The 15,373-nt window shown below is 33.2% G+C and overlaps 1 protein-coding gene across 1 annotated transcript in view; it reads right to left on the bottom strand.

The window, feature by feature from the left end:
• The window catches only part of LOC129000762 (uncharacterized), a 17,113-nt gene extending 1,740 nt beyond the window's left edge, over window positions 1-15,373 (bottom strand). Inside the window, exons 1-11 of the mRNA XM_054427749.1 lie at window positions 15,229-15,373; window positions 14,282-14,428; window positions 13,381-13,565; window positions 12,379-12,492; window positions 11,617-11,702; window positions 11,131-11,266; window positions 9,189-9,328; window positions 6,712-7,085; window positions 5,959-6,132; window positions 3,795-3,911; window positions 302-412 (exon numbers count right to left, since the gene is read on the bottom strand). Coding sequence (XP_054283724.1) covers window positions 302-412; window positions 3,795-3,911; window positions 5,959-6,132; window positions 6,712-7,085; window positions 9,189-9,328; window positions 11,131-11,266; window positions 11,617-11,702; window positions 12,379-12,492; window positions 13,381-13,565; window positions 14,282-14,428; window positions 15,229-15,370 — 1,726 coding nt within the window. The 5' untranslated portion in view covers window positions 15,371-15,373. The remainder of the gene's footprint in view (window positions 1-301; window positions 413-3,794; window positions 3,912-5,958; window positions 6,133-6,711; window positions 7,086-9,188; window positions 9,329-11,130; window positions 11,267-11,616; window positions 11,703-12,378; window positions 12,493-13,380; window positions 13,566-14,281; window positions 14,429-15,228) is intronic.

Genomic DNA, 15,373 nt, shown 5'->3' with positions numbered 1-15,373 from the left:
TACTGAGAAAAATCATGATTACTAAATGGCCAAGAGGTTCTGTTGTGAAGGTTGGATACGATAGAATGGTGGATTAGTGCACTTAACCATTTCATACAGACTACACTTAAGAAAATTAATTCACTAATTGATTTCTTTTACAAGAGACTATAAAAATCTCATATTTGAATTTTGTTAACTTTCATTTTTGTTATAAGGATTGTAATAATTATATTATAATCAATCCTTTTCTTTAAGTATAAAATAAACGTCTCTCCAGTTGTGGAGGTTAATAAAATGATTAAAACACAGTTATCTTTACCTGCATCGTTAGCAGCCATTTTCTGTCGCTCTCCCTCTTTCATTTCAGAAATTCTGTGTTTTGCTTTCTGCAAAATTGCATCCACTATTTTTGAAGCCTCTCTTATGAGTTCTGAAAACGCATAAATAAATTAACACAAAATACAATAAACACCCCCTGCTGCAGCAAATCTGCAGACTAAGTGAATTTCCATTTGTGTGATTGGATTTTTATTCTAAATTTTTTTCTCTGTCTTAATGGACACACTTTTCTGTCCCTAAAGAACTTATGATATGTTATCAAATAATGAAATAATGAAATTCCAGTTTTATATATATATATATATTATATTGTATCGAAAGTGGTTTTTACACAATATAAAATCGATTGTACAATTAAGGAGAATCTTTTACACTGTTCTGCGGCGGTTTGGTTTGATTAAGTTCAGTTTGGCTTACTCCAGTTTTTGATAATAAACAAGGAAACATATATAAAACAAAAGTTGTTATGTTGTGTGATTTGTTAATGATATGAAGATATTTACAAAGACATCATTTTCATGTATTTGTGTCCTCTTGTTAATGTGTATATAAAATGGTCAAATTTTTAAAATGATTTTTTGTTATTATCATAAACTAAACTGATCCAAACTAACCTAAGCTTCTTGGAAAGAACCATAATAATAAGAAACTCAATGTTTACACAAATTAAATATTTGATCAATATTTACATCCAATGAAAATTTAATCGCATAATATATTGTAGGTTCTCTGCATATCATCATATCATATCATGTTTATTAGCACATAAACGTACAGAGGTTTTAGATAAATGCACAGGTGCTTCGTCATTCTTCTTATAGTCTAATATTATATAATGTCCTTTTAGCGAATTTCCCTATAGGGAAGTAGCTATTACCGTAGGTCTCATGGTAAGACCTAGGCCCGGACCGATTTACTTTTTCATTTTGATGTCCCCAGAGGCCAAAAACACAATTCGTTCAAATTTTTATATATCTATATATAGAGATATATATATATGTGTCCATCCGCACGATAACTTGAGTAATTTTTGTCCGATTTTGATAAAATTTGGTTTAAAGGTGTAAGGCGAGATAAACTTGAACGAGTTCGCGAACCAGCATGATCGGACTATGGGAACGGGGGTTTACGGGGGGTTTTATGGGGTAAAAATAGGTTTTTCCCATTTTTGACCCAAAAGACATAAAATTTAGCAATTTCTTTCCATACCATTTTGTAGAGCTTAAAAAAACAAATAATTTAGTATATTGAAGTGTTATTATGCGCCTAATGGTTACGGAGAAAATTCCAAAAAAATGTAAATTTAAAATTCCCATGTTATTCTTATGGAGAACAAGTAAACTGTTGTAGTTTGCTTGTTTCTAAACATATTTTGATCAAATTTGGAAAATGTTTTTATTTCTTACTAACTATTAACATTTTACAAAAAAAAAAACAGTTTTGCCCTCCCTGATGCAGCAAACCTACTTAAACTAATACTTGTAAAACTTTGTGTACCGCACTTGTTAAACTAATTCTATTTAAATAGGAAAGAAATTTTATATTTTTAAGTAGACATTTTAGTGTAAATCCAATCAGGCAAATGGAAATTCGCTTAGTCTGCAGGTTTGCTGCGGCGGGGGTATTTTACAATGTATTTATTAATAATAAATAAAATAGTTTTTTAACATTTGAGGAACTCTTTAAATAGACTAGTCAAAAGGTTTAATAAAAAGATAACGTCAAGCTTAAAACTAAATAACAAGATTTATAGATTTTAATTATAAATAAAACATAAAAAATGTACAAAACATGTAATTTTAGTCAATAGCGAGGTCTTCATTAAAATTTCACAACAAAAACGATATATATAAAATTAAATATGTAACATTTAAAAATCAACAAGATTAACATGGAGAAGGAACTTTTTACCCTATAAAATATTATGGAAGTAACAGGACCTGCTTATAACATTTGAGAGTCATTTAGAAAATCGTCAACTTTATAATAGGCCTTTCTGATCAAAATACTCTTAATGTTATCTGCAAATTGTGCTGGACTCATTGCTGTGTTTTTTAAGTGATTTGGAAGTTTATTGAACAATTTAATTCCCATGTAATGAATACTTCTTTCTAAAGATGTCGTAGAATGATGAGGGTATATAAGCAAATTCTGGTTTCTAGTATTGTAATTGTGGCTATTTTTTTCTATAGAGTACCAATTTAAATTATTTTTTACATGACACAGAACCTCAAAAATGTAGATACATGGTACTGTAAGTATTTTTAAACTTTTAAATACTTCTTTACATGAGCTTCCAGGCTGTTTGAGGGTCATGGCTCTTAGGCATTTCTTTTGTACTTTCAATACATTTTTTATTAAATTTGTTGCGCCCCATAATGTTATTCCATATTTCACTAGCAGGTAAAAATAGCCATAGTACAAAATAAGTTTTGTTTCCATGCTGATACAGTGTGTAAGGCAACTCATATTAAAACAAATGCTATTTAATCTCTTACATAATGGTACAATATGTTCATGCCACTTCAGATTTTCATCACATATTACCCCTAATAATTTCACAGACTTCTGATTCTTCAAATCATCATTGCCGACTGTAACCTTTATTTCACCCTCTCTATATTGCATACTTCTGAAGTGAATTATATTTGTCTTGTCTGCATTCAGCAACAGTCCATTTATTTTAAACCAATTTTCTAATTCTTTTATTATTGTCTCTGCTGTAAATTTTATTTTTTCTGTGCTATTATCTCTAATTAATGCTGTAGTATCATCTGCAAACATTACTATATCTGTCTTTATATTCATTGGAAGATCATTAACATATATATTTCAAACAAAGCTGGGCCTAAAATTGATCCTTGAGGGACTCCTGAATTTACAGTACAATATTTTGATTCATACGTCATGTTATCTATACTTAATGATGTTTTTTGCATTCTTTTAGTTAAATATGATCTAAACCATTTCAGACTGTACCCTCTGATTCCATGTACCTCTAGCTTTTTTAACAGAACATCATGGTCTACACAATCAAAAGCCTTTGACAGGTCACAACAAATTGCTGCAGTGGTCTGTGACCTGTCCCATGCCCTGTAAATATTGTCAGTTAGAGAGATGAGTGCTGAGTTGGTGGAATGAGATTTTCTAAAACCATGTTGACTTTTGGTTATTAATTTATTTTTCTCTAGATATTCCTGTAATTGAACATTTACAGCTTTCTCAAATATTTTTGAAAAGACAGGTAACAATGAGACTGGACGATAGTTTTCAATCAAGTTTTTATCCCCTTTCTTATCTATTCTTCTGCGGATTGTACCCTAAATACTCATTTTAATGAGTACCTAGTTTTGTTGCTAAAGGGAAGCAAAAAAATTGAGTTTTAATAACATTAGTGTAAAATAAATAAATTTGCCAAATTTGATAAAATTATATCAATTATCATGAGATTTTGAAACGTAGTCTAGTCATACCTTCAGAGACAGGCTGTTCCTTTTCCTCAGGTTTCTTTGGCAAGATCAAACTGATGACCTGTTGAAGTGCTCCATTGATTACAAGTGTTGTTCTTCTCAATGCCTCATTAAAACTCTCTAAAACAATTAAACCTAAGATTAGTAACACGATACACAGAGATCATGGTATTTAAGTGTTTGTTTCTGCTAATCTTCAAGTTACCAAGTGCTAAACCTTGGCTGCTCAAAGCTGCTTAAAGTTTGGGTGTGTTGCTAGTCTAGTGGTTAGTGCCTCAGACTACCGTGTGGGAGAGACAGGTTCAATTCTGGCATATCCCAACAACTTTTATGGGTGTGGAGAGTGGACCGCTTTCCCTTAAAAGCCTTCAAATTGACTTAATTGAAAAATTTCCACTGGCAAAGAGACCAGCAAAAAAAATCTTGGGTGAAATGTCAGTGGCAATGAAATAGTCAAAGTCGTTTGATAGTGCAACAAACTGAGAAGCCACAGTTCACGCATCCCATAGTTGTCATTTAAAATGTTAACGTAAAGTTCATTCTCCCACTGTTATGGCTCAGAACCAGCTTTGCTTGATTAGTTAGCTTGATAAGTTCCATGCACTGCACAGACCTTGGGGACAATGTGACACGCTAATACAAGGTTAAAAGGTGGTGAAACCTCTTAAAAGTTATAAATAAATTATAAAGAAGTACAACAATGAGATCTGAAAAAAATGTTTTAAATTAAATAATAAGGTGCGGTTATTTTACTTTGTATACGTTGTAAATTGATATTGAAATTTTAATGTCAACTTTTTTCAGGTAACCATATGCACCATACTTAGTATAGGTATACTTAGTATAGGTCTACCTGGTAAAAAATAAAAATACAACATTTTAAAGAGGACTAAACAGAGAAACAAAATTATTTAAAACTAAAAGCAACAAGTACGATGAAAATTAAAAAAAATATATGCTTTTATAGCAAATCAATTTAAATCTGAATCCAAAGTAAAATAAGCCAAAATAAAATTCTCCAAAACTTGACTTACCATTTCAAAGAGCAATAAGCAAGTAATGCAATCAACACACAAACGCACAACATTTCTCTACGATTTCCAACTTGCTACAACAACAACCCCAGAATATCTTTAAACTTTGGCCAGTTTTCACTGCCTGACTTGAACTACTGCCAAATTAAAACATATTCCATTTGGCAAGGAATACTAATAATTTGATTACTTTTTATGATTCATTGTATGATCATTTTTATTAGCACAATACTGTACTAGTCAAAGTTATTGTTCAGGTTTGTTATATTGATCCCAAAATACAAATTTTTGTATCCAAAAATTTTGGGGAATAATGATTTTCCATCAATAAATTACTGATAACAGCATTAGGGATTGTGGAAAAATGAATAAACAATTAATTTAATATTTACAGTATTCCTGTTATTCCAATCTCGAACCATGTTCCGACTAGCAGGAAATCGAAACAAGCAAATTTATGTAATAACAACATTGTATCGATGGTGAAATCATCACGTTTGGGTAGCTGCGAAGATGTTGGCAATATGGCTGCTATTGCTGATCACAAGATATGTCAAGACTGTGTTGCAGCGTATGCGGATGATAAACGTCAGTGACAATGTTGCTAGAACATTTAAATGTACCAGCAAGCTTTTACTATTACTTTGCCAAAGTAGGCAGTTATGTTATATTACTGCGTTTGCCAGCGTGTGTGGTATTATTATTATTTCCAGATTCTCCAACTGACATTTGTGGTATTGCTGAATTTTTCACATTTCTTGGAGGTATCACTAACGTTGCCAACATTTGACATCAATAGCCTTCCTGACGTTTTAAACATAATTTAATTGCTAGAACATTTAACATTCTCAGCGTCACTGTTAAAATTGCCAAAGCACAGCAATAACAGGGACATTGCCATCTTCGTCAAAGAAAACCTTTGACGTTTGCGGCGACATTGCAAGCTTTTCCAACATTTTTCAAGACATCACCAGCCTCAAAGACCTTCGTAGTGACATAGTTAACTAAGTACTATAGTTTAAACAATTAAATAATTGTTGAACTTCAATTGAAATTTGGATTTTCAAACGACGGAGTTTGGAATAGCTGGACTCTATGTATTTATCATCTTCAAGCAAAAGGGAATTACAAACCTTGTGGAATACCCGCCAAATGAACAGCTCTGTTTAGTATCTTAGCAGCTGTATGTAACAGTGACCCGGCTACATAGCACATGTCTCTCATGACACGAGCCACTAGTCTCTCCTCAGCACTGCCAGACTCTGACGCACCTTGAAGACCAAACTTGCGACACTCCATGTTAGGTACTACAACACCATCATAACATAGATAGCAGTGATTAATATGTTTGGAAAGTGGTATAAATTACTCATTGTTTTAAAACCAATCAATTTTAACCTTGTTTATTTATAAGTAACCTTAAAATCACAGAAAAAACATAAAATATAAATATTTTACCACTTTCCCTCATGATTGTTTGATAAAACAAAATTTACTAGTATACGATGGACATTAACCGATCGAAGACAGAGGCCTCTAACAAAATTGCAATTCGCAAACCTTTTTGGCTCCAAGCCCTGACAGTCGGGACAGTATGGTCCAATTTACTGATTGTACCCTTTTTTAACATTTGACATCTTTTTCGACCTCCCTCCAACTTGGTTGATTTCCTTGGTGGATTTACGAGATTTTATGGTTGTTCTTTTGTACAGAAACAGCTGTAAAATTTTGTAAACTTGATTTTTAATTAATGAAATTTGTTTTATTTCCAGTTAAACTGCTTTTTTAAAACTGGTTTTGTTAGGTCTAAATAAAGCTTTTCTCTTGCGATTTAATTATTCATAGTTACATAACACTAACCCCGAATCTAATCATATTGAGCATACCTTCAGATAAACCATCAGAAGTCTGTTCCATGACGGTTATCCCAGAAGAGGTTGACTCTTGTACCTCCTCAAGATATTCTCTTGACCCTCCCATCTCTTTCAGTTGATCCACCACTATTTCACTCAATACTCCCTCAACGCCTGACTTGTCCCTTTGCTCCATCACTGACTCCCGAGTCTCTTGTGAAGGTGTCCGAGAGTTGTCCTCGGGGAGAGGATCGGCCTGTCCTAGACTCACCAACGTGTCCCGAGCCTCTTGATACTTTTGTTTGAGGATCAACAGACAAGTGTGAGTCAGATCTCGTAGACCTTCCGGAGCAATTAGCTGGAACAACAAGTCAGCTGACACCGGCGTCTCTGGCACTGGCTCTAGCCTGTAACACATGTGCGGTTTTATTTGAATAAATTGCCATATAAATTTTACTAGAGTTTATACGAAATTGAGAAAGGATATGTCTAGGATGCCTACAACAGATAAGTATATTCCTAGCTAGGATATTAATCAACAGATATTATCATAGATAATTTGTTTAAAATTTATTCTAAGCAATCAATTCTAAGTTCCATGTCTACAATGCATACTGTTTACCAGGGACTGGGACAGTCCTTGTATATTCCTTTCTTGGCAACAATGAATACACAATCAAATCCTCACTTTCTTTAGACATAACAATCATGGAGTTGACATGCTAAATAGTAAATATACAAAACTTTGTGGTAAAAAAGGGTTTAACAGTAACCCAGTCAACCCTAAGTTAACACGCTTCATTTAATTTGCTTTAGGATAATACTGTATTTTATAGTGGTAACAATTACTGCCATGACTCAATCCATAAATTACCTAAGGATGAAAAGTTTGCTATTACAAAGTAACCTATTGGTAAGGCTTTCTGTACTGAAACTAAAGAATTTTCATCTTATTTATTTAAGTTAACACTGATACAGATATAACTACAAACAAGCAATGTGATCATCATTTTCTTGGAACTTTAGGCAAAACAAGAACACCATAGGGTTTCCAAACATCACTTTAGTTTAGCCTATATTTACGACGTAGACCTACATTTTTGCAACCTCTTAAAGTTGCATAATCATTTCATATGCTTTTACCAGATCTAATTTATTGATTTATAAGCTTGGATTTTATTTCTTAACAAAAGCAGTAATAAAATAGTAAATTTTTGTATGATAAAATAAACGAGTTAATTTAACGTGGATTCGGTAAAACCTAAGAAATTATATAAGCATTTATTTTTATTGTATCTACTTCAAATAAAATAGTACAGTAATCAATTTCTCATGTACATAACAATTATTACTTTCAATGGAAATAATTAATTGTGACTTCAAAGAGATATTGGTTATGTTTTACAGCGCAATATCAATATTTGTTTTACCTTGAATAACTGAGACGTGATGAATGTACTGTTTATTTCCAAGTGCAAGTGTTTATAAAATAAAGCACTAGTGTTCTGTATGCATTTACTGTACACAACTCTACTGACCTGCCTGAGATAAACTGTTACAAGACAGAGACATGAGTTGTCAACTACATGTTAACTGTCTGATTGCAATGTGAGTCATGTGACATTGTCCCAAGGCTATTGTCTGATCTGCATTGTTCCACTTTCAAATTTCAACACAACTAGTTGAATCTGTACTTAGATAACTACATGTGTAATACATGTTCTGCTCACTTAAAGATGTGTAATATAATAATTTACGATTGATTTTCATCAATTTATTTATTAACTTGGTACAGGTACAGAACAGGTACAATCAATTTTCCAATTAAATTTTATTTTTCACTGTTGCAAAATTATAAAAAGAATTTCAACAAAAGGTTTGTTTATTTGTTGATATTATGATTTTAGTGAGTTTGAATGTTTAGTTTGTCGTGTGTTTAAAACTGTTCGGTGAGTTGACTTTTTTGGTAGGCTATAGACAAGTATGTAAATGATTCTTTTGAAATTAAAAATAGTTCTTTAGAGTAAAAATGTTAATTTTTTAAATACCTTTATAAATCAATAAGATCCTCCCATGATTAATTGGTTTTTAATGAGTGATCACAGTCCTTATTAACAGTTTAGTAACCTAATACATTATTTTTTGTGGAAATAGATGATTTAAAAAATACAATCTGAAATACAACATACGTATGAGGATTAATAGATCTACAACTTTAGAATAATTTTTGCTATTGGGCATTTTTATATTTCAATCCACAACAGATTTTAATATGAATTAATTATTACTCAAAATTATATCACAATTATTTTTATTTACATCATAATTAATTATTTTGTTTTGAATGAATAAACTAAATTCATAATTTGTTACCTAAATTTCAATTATATGTTCCCAATTGTGTAACCGGGTGCAAAGCTCTGATTGTTACTAAGATACAATATTCTGATTGTTACTAAGATACAAAGCTCTGATTGTTACTAAGATACAAAGTTCTGGTCGTTACTCACAGTCTCAGTCTGTCCAGTTCAGCAAGGCGAGCTACTTCTTTGCCATGCTCGTAAGCTTGTAGCTTAGCCTCGTCCTCACGAGCCTGTGTCACCAATCCTGTCAGGAAATCGTTGATTGACTCTTGGTAGACTTCCAACAACTGGAAAATACAATGTACTTTGTAAGTTAACAACTTAGGTAACCTATGAGTTGTGTTTTGTTTTATTCATAAACCATAAATTTGTCTTGATTGTTGGTGATTCAGTTTAGGTGTACAAAATGAATTGTTCCTGCGTTTCATCCTTGGTGAATTACTAAACCTCGGTGAAAGATTTAATAACAAAAACATTCAATTTTTCAGACTTGGGTGCAGGAGGGTAGAATTTTGACACTAAAAATGTCTTTTGAATTGGTTTTTTAACCTTTAAGAATCCATCTTTGACTCTGAAAACATTTAGGTAGCCTACTCTTGGGGATTTCAAAGCTATAATCCTTGAGGCCAACTATACAAGGGGCTGTCCTGGCTCTTTAATATCAATAGAATGATAAAAATAATGTCCAACAAATTATTTTCTGTTTTATGAAACCTTTCCTGAACTTTTACAATGGAAAATTATCACGGATAAAAATTACAAGTGGACTACACCTCTTTCTGAACCAAACAAAACTTTTTTTTTTAACTTCATTTAATTTACAATCTGTTCAAGTTGAACAATAAGCAAATGATATAAATAGTAATACAAAAATAACTTGAAGAACATGAGCTAGTGATTGACCACCGTCAACACTAGCTAACAAAGAGAATTTTGATAACACTTAGCCGAATCTGAATGGTAGGTCCAATATCGTATGTCGCTTCAGTCTGTAAATGGTGTTATGATTGTCCAATAAATTAAGTGCAAGATGATTTGAATGATTTTCCAATTTTATAATGTATTTTTCACTAGATTTTGTAATTTCTTCTTTTACTGTTCGAATTTGAAGATCATTGTGAAGTGTTCTGTTGGTAACAAACCAAGGAGCGTTGACAATTTTACGTAATAATTTTGATTGGTAACGTTGAATAATTTCAATGTTTGAGGTACTTGCTGATCCCCAAAGCTGAATACCATAAGTCCAAATTGGTTTTAGAACTGTTTTGTACAGTAACAATTTATTTTGTGTACTGAGTTGTGATTTAGATCCAAGAAGCCAATTAAGTTTAGTTGTTTTTAAATATAGATGTTGTCTTTTAGTCCAGATATGTGCCTTCCAATTAAGCTTTGCATCTAAGTGCATGCCCAAGTATTTTATTTCTGTTACTTGAGGGAGGTGAATATTGTTCATGGATACTGGAGGACATGTAGCCTGATTTAAGGTAAAAGTAATGTGTGCTGATTTATTTTCATTAATTTTGAACCTCCATGTTTTAAACCAATGAGAAATTTCATCTAAGTTTAGCTGTAAATTTGCTGTAGCTTGAGCTGGATTGTCGTGGACAGATAAAATCGCCGTGTCATCCGCAAATGTAGCAACCATAGTGTTTACACTTTCTGGTAGGTCCGATGTATAGAGAATATACAAGTATGGTCCAAGCACGCTTCCTTGGGGAATTCCTGATTCTATAGGGTAAAGGTCAGTTAAGTAATGTTGATGTTTGAGTGTCAAAACTAGTAAAAGAGAGGTTTTGTTCAATAAATTACATACAGGATGTGAGCATACTGCAAATAATGAGTTGGTGGCTCTTCCAGTCACATAACAGACTACGAATCCATGGCTGTAATGTGTTGTGAGTTCGCATTGCCACCACCAATATTTATCAGTCAATCTCTTTCTTTTACTGTACCGTCTCACTACTTGTACTATTTGATATTTTCTATGTACAGGCCAAAACCCACAATGTTAACGGTATGCAAGGGTAAGTGAAACCGGCACTACGTTGCAAAAAAAATGTAAAAGGTGTTAGATAAAAGAAATACAGACCTGGGTGAACATGAGGTTGTGTTCCTCACGCCGCCTCATCTCTCGTTGCCGTCTACCTTCCTCAGGCAGCTCTCTACGCCACCTGGCAGCCTCGGCCTGTAGCGCCTGCGAGTGTGCGACACCTTCATTCTTGAACCTGTCATAACACAACAAATCAACAGATTGAACCTGAGAGAATCAACTGTTTCACAAAATCTTCCTAAAAACATTGCCACTGAATGACAGAAGACCACTTAACATAGCAAGATGTTAACAGTACACAAGATAACATATTTCTGATAATAATGACAAGACACTGTTTGGCTTTGAATAAAACTATATCCTTAATGAATCATGTCTTAGAGACTAATGTAAAAACAAAACAATATAATTAATTTATTCTTTAGACCTTCATCAGGTATGGTGTCATGTGCATAGCAACAAGGTGTTATAAAGAAGATAGATATAATGTTTATACAAGTGTAGTGTGATGAACTTAACACTTACCTTAACAATTCAGTGGCCAAGAGGTACAAAGTCTGTCCAATACTGGTTCCCACGTTCAGACCAATAAGGTTATCCAAAACACCAGCCTGAAAAAAAAATTGACAAAAGTTCATAGAATTTTAACAATGTAAAAATATTTTTTGTCAAACTAAAAGAGGAAAACACCTTTGCTTCTGCCCTTATTGAAATGGGTGGTTGTAATTGATACATGCAACATAGTCACAATTCTTCAAAATATGGCCAATGTATCACACCACATTTACCTGTTGATTAGTGCTGCATTTCTGCAATTTTTGTTGTGGGAATTCGCAAAATTACTGCGACACAATAATGTCATGTCCATCATTAATATTTGGTGGGGAAACCTAATAAAGTTCCTGTTATGAAACATTGTAAAACTAAAAACAACTCCCACAAAAAAATCAAATACTTGGTATCATTCATTTAATTATAAAATTGACTATGCATCTAAAAGTAATATTTTTACTGAACCGTTTCCAAGTTTCGGGTTATCCTTAATTTTTATTGGTAGTTGAGGACAATGGGTAAAGAAAGCAAAATTACTAATTACATGAGAAAGAGAAGACAAATTGTTGGTTTGCTTAGGCTGCTCTAAATGACAAACTAAGCATATTCCATTTTAACACCATCATATTCAGTTTGATTAATAAAACTGAATCAGGCTTGTATTACACCGAACATTATCTTATGTTAAAACTTTTAGAGAGCAAAGATTGGTCCCCAGGCAGGCACCATACTGACCAGTCTAGTCTGAAGGATATGTTTGTCTGCAGATTCTGTCCTTTCAGGTTCACAAGCTCCAGGAGTCTTAATTTCCTGCATCAACTCCTTCCAGAAATGTCGTTTGTGCTGCATCTGTTGAGGTGTCAGATCATTAAGATGTGCCTACATTGGAGACATCTAGCAGAATTTGACTTTTTAATAATCTAAGTGATTGGTTTCTGGAATTTTGGATGGTTCCCGCAGCGGCCAAGTCAGCTGACTGAGTGAGAAAAAGAATTGGCTTAGAGAGTGAGAAAAAGAATTGGCTTAGAGAGTGAGAAAAAGAATTGGCTTAGAGAGTGAGATAGAATAGCGTGGACGCCGTACGAGCAATCTTAGCAGCGGCCAATCTTAGCTCATTTCGGCTGCAAAATTCCAGTTTGGCTATTCTTCATAAGTATTTTGCTTCTTAAGGTTTTGTATTTATTGCACACACCTAGGCGTGTGTGTATTTTAAACTGAATATGAATGTGAGGTAAGTTTAGAATGGCATGTGATGATCTGTGTAGCTTGGTTACTGACTATCAGCTGTTTCTTCAGCCAGGATTATTAATTTCAAGCCTAATGCTCAGGGATACCTGATGGGTTCAGTTTCGAACCACTACAAAAGCTACTGACGTTTGACTGACAGGATAAAAACGGCAACCTTTTCATTGTTAGGCAAGTTATTAGACCTCTGTAATCATTAGGCAAAACAAAAGGTTGCACGTCTTATGGTGTGGTCAGAACAGTATACACAACAACAGTTACAGATAGCCTATGTATAATTAATAGAACAATAGTAAATAATCACTGCCACCCCTGGAACGTGGACGCAGTTGGTAATTTAAGTAAACTTAAACTCATCATCTTAATGTACGTCCTTTGTATCTTATTTGAAGTGCCTATCTATAAATTTGTACAAAACATCTTTGGACCAATAAAATCTCATCTTATGTTACATCTTTAACCTCAAATGGGTGGGAATCTTTTTGTGTTTACCAGCGCCTGCATAGATCGGCTGTGGACAACTCGTTGTATCAAGATGGCCGCCTGGTACAATGACTCGTCTGTCATCGGTGGTTGAGAGCTCGGCAGATGCTGAGTTTCTGGACGAGCGGAAGACTTAGGTCGATGTTCAACTTGAGCAAAGAATGTCTCCGCTTTGGATGACCTGGCTCGTAGTTCTAACAGTGGCAAAAGATTATGTATTATTTTTCCAGATTATAAATATCAAAATATCAATTTTTAAATATTATTAATGAGCCTGTATATGTATTTGCAAGGTAAACAGGAAAAATACTGACTAATTTACTATTATGCTGACACACAAAGTTTCAGGTGAAGGATGTAATTGGAATTAGATACTACTGTGTATCCAGGACTATTTATTTGTAAAGTAAAAAAATGGGGAAAGGTAATTGATTTTATTAGATCCTGCAGTGAGAAAATAGATTGGTAAAATCCACACTTTTCAGCAGTTTTTATGAATAGTATAATTCAAACTTTCAACCCAACAGCAATGGATGTTTGTATGTTCGTAATAAAAACTCCCTATTGGCATGTCAACTTAAAAATGAAAAATACATGATAATATTACATACTACATAAAAGTAAGCCTACATAGTATGGAAAAGAATATTCAAAAGTTTTTACCGAGTCATAGGAAACTTCAACCACTGTTAGATAGTCTAAAAACAATATGCACGTTTTCAATATTTCTCTAGACAGACCAACTACATTTAAACAATATTACTTGTACACTAAGAAATTTGAATGGTTACTTTTATCAAGCAAAGAAAAAGAAACTGCAGTGAAGTAGTTCACTCGTTGAAAGTTCAAACTTAGTTGAAATTTGTGAGTTATTTATAAAACACTTGATTGTACCAACTACAACACTCACTCTGCAAGTCCTGATGTAGTTTGACCAAGTTGTCCATTGTCCACCGTGTTTCCCGGACACAAAGCTCTGTTTGTTTCTTCGGTTGAGAAGCTTTGTGAAAGTCAAACACAGGTCTGCTGGTGGGGGTGTACGCCAAGTCACAGACATCTGGGCAAATACACAATGAGGATCCAACTTTACCATATACTATGTTAAGTACCATACAGGAAATTTAAATCCATTGCCTCAATTTAAAAAAAGTTGTATACAACAGAAAAGAACTACATTATCATCGACCTTTTGCGAAGCACAAGTATACAATAAAAGTAAAAGTATACAACATGAGCAAGTAAAATACATTTTGGTTTAGTTCAATCAGCTACGTAGCAGAAAAAAGCTCTACTAAAATGTAATCAAACAGTTATAGATAAATGTGAAAGCTGGCACTTGTTCAGATTTTAAAATGTTATTAAATACTATATATAACCCTTTGGTTCTTGCCTTTAGGAGGTATTATGTAAAAAAACTTTATTTTCTCAAATTAGCTTTACCATTTTGAAACTAATAAATATAGTTGAATTCTGAATTTTACCAACATGTTTTATTTTAAAAGAGCTTTAAATTGTGGATAATATAACACATGTTTGTATTTGACAATTGTGAGATTTGAACAAGTAAACCTCTAGTTTTTGTATATCCTGGTGTCCTTGGGGTTGGTTTAGTGGGAAAAGTTTTCATTTCATAATTTTGGGACCAGTGGTTTGTCTGAAATCAATACTGGACACTTTACGAGGTTCACGCTGTATAGATGGCAAAGTATCTAAATACTATTTTACCCCTCCAGGTGTTGATGAGGATGTTTCATTAAAAGTAAAATATGTAAAACAGTCATTAATGATTTGAGTTTCCTTAACCCTCCAGGTGTTAATAAGTTTACTGTACCTAGGTATCTTATCATAATATCAAACCTCCATCAATGTTAATCTCCTTGTGTCTGTCTCTGAGGTTGACTCCATATCTCTTTGTAGGGTTCAGTTCAGAAGTAAGCCGGAAATGTTCGTCCAACACACTCATCTTGTTCTTCCTTGGGTCGTAACCTTTTTCCTTCATACA

Source organism: Macrosteles quadrilineatus, unplaced genomic scaffold, assembly GCF_028750875.1.
Source record: "Macrosteles quadrilineatus isolate MER2022 unplaced genomic scaffold, UCM_ALF_1.0 Scaffold_8__2_contigs__length_117827958, whole genome shotgun sequence".
Taxonomy (NCBI): Eukaryota; Metazoa; Arthropoda; class Insecta; order Hemiptera; family Cicadellidae; genus Macrosteles; species Macrosteles quadrilineatus.
The sequence above is the reverse complement of the archived record's forward strand: the minus strand, read 5'-3'. Positions and strand labels throughout refer to the sequence as shown.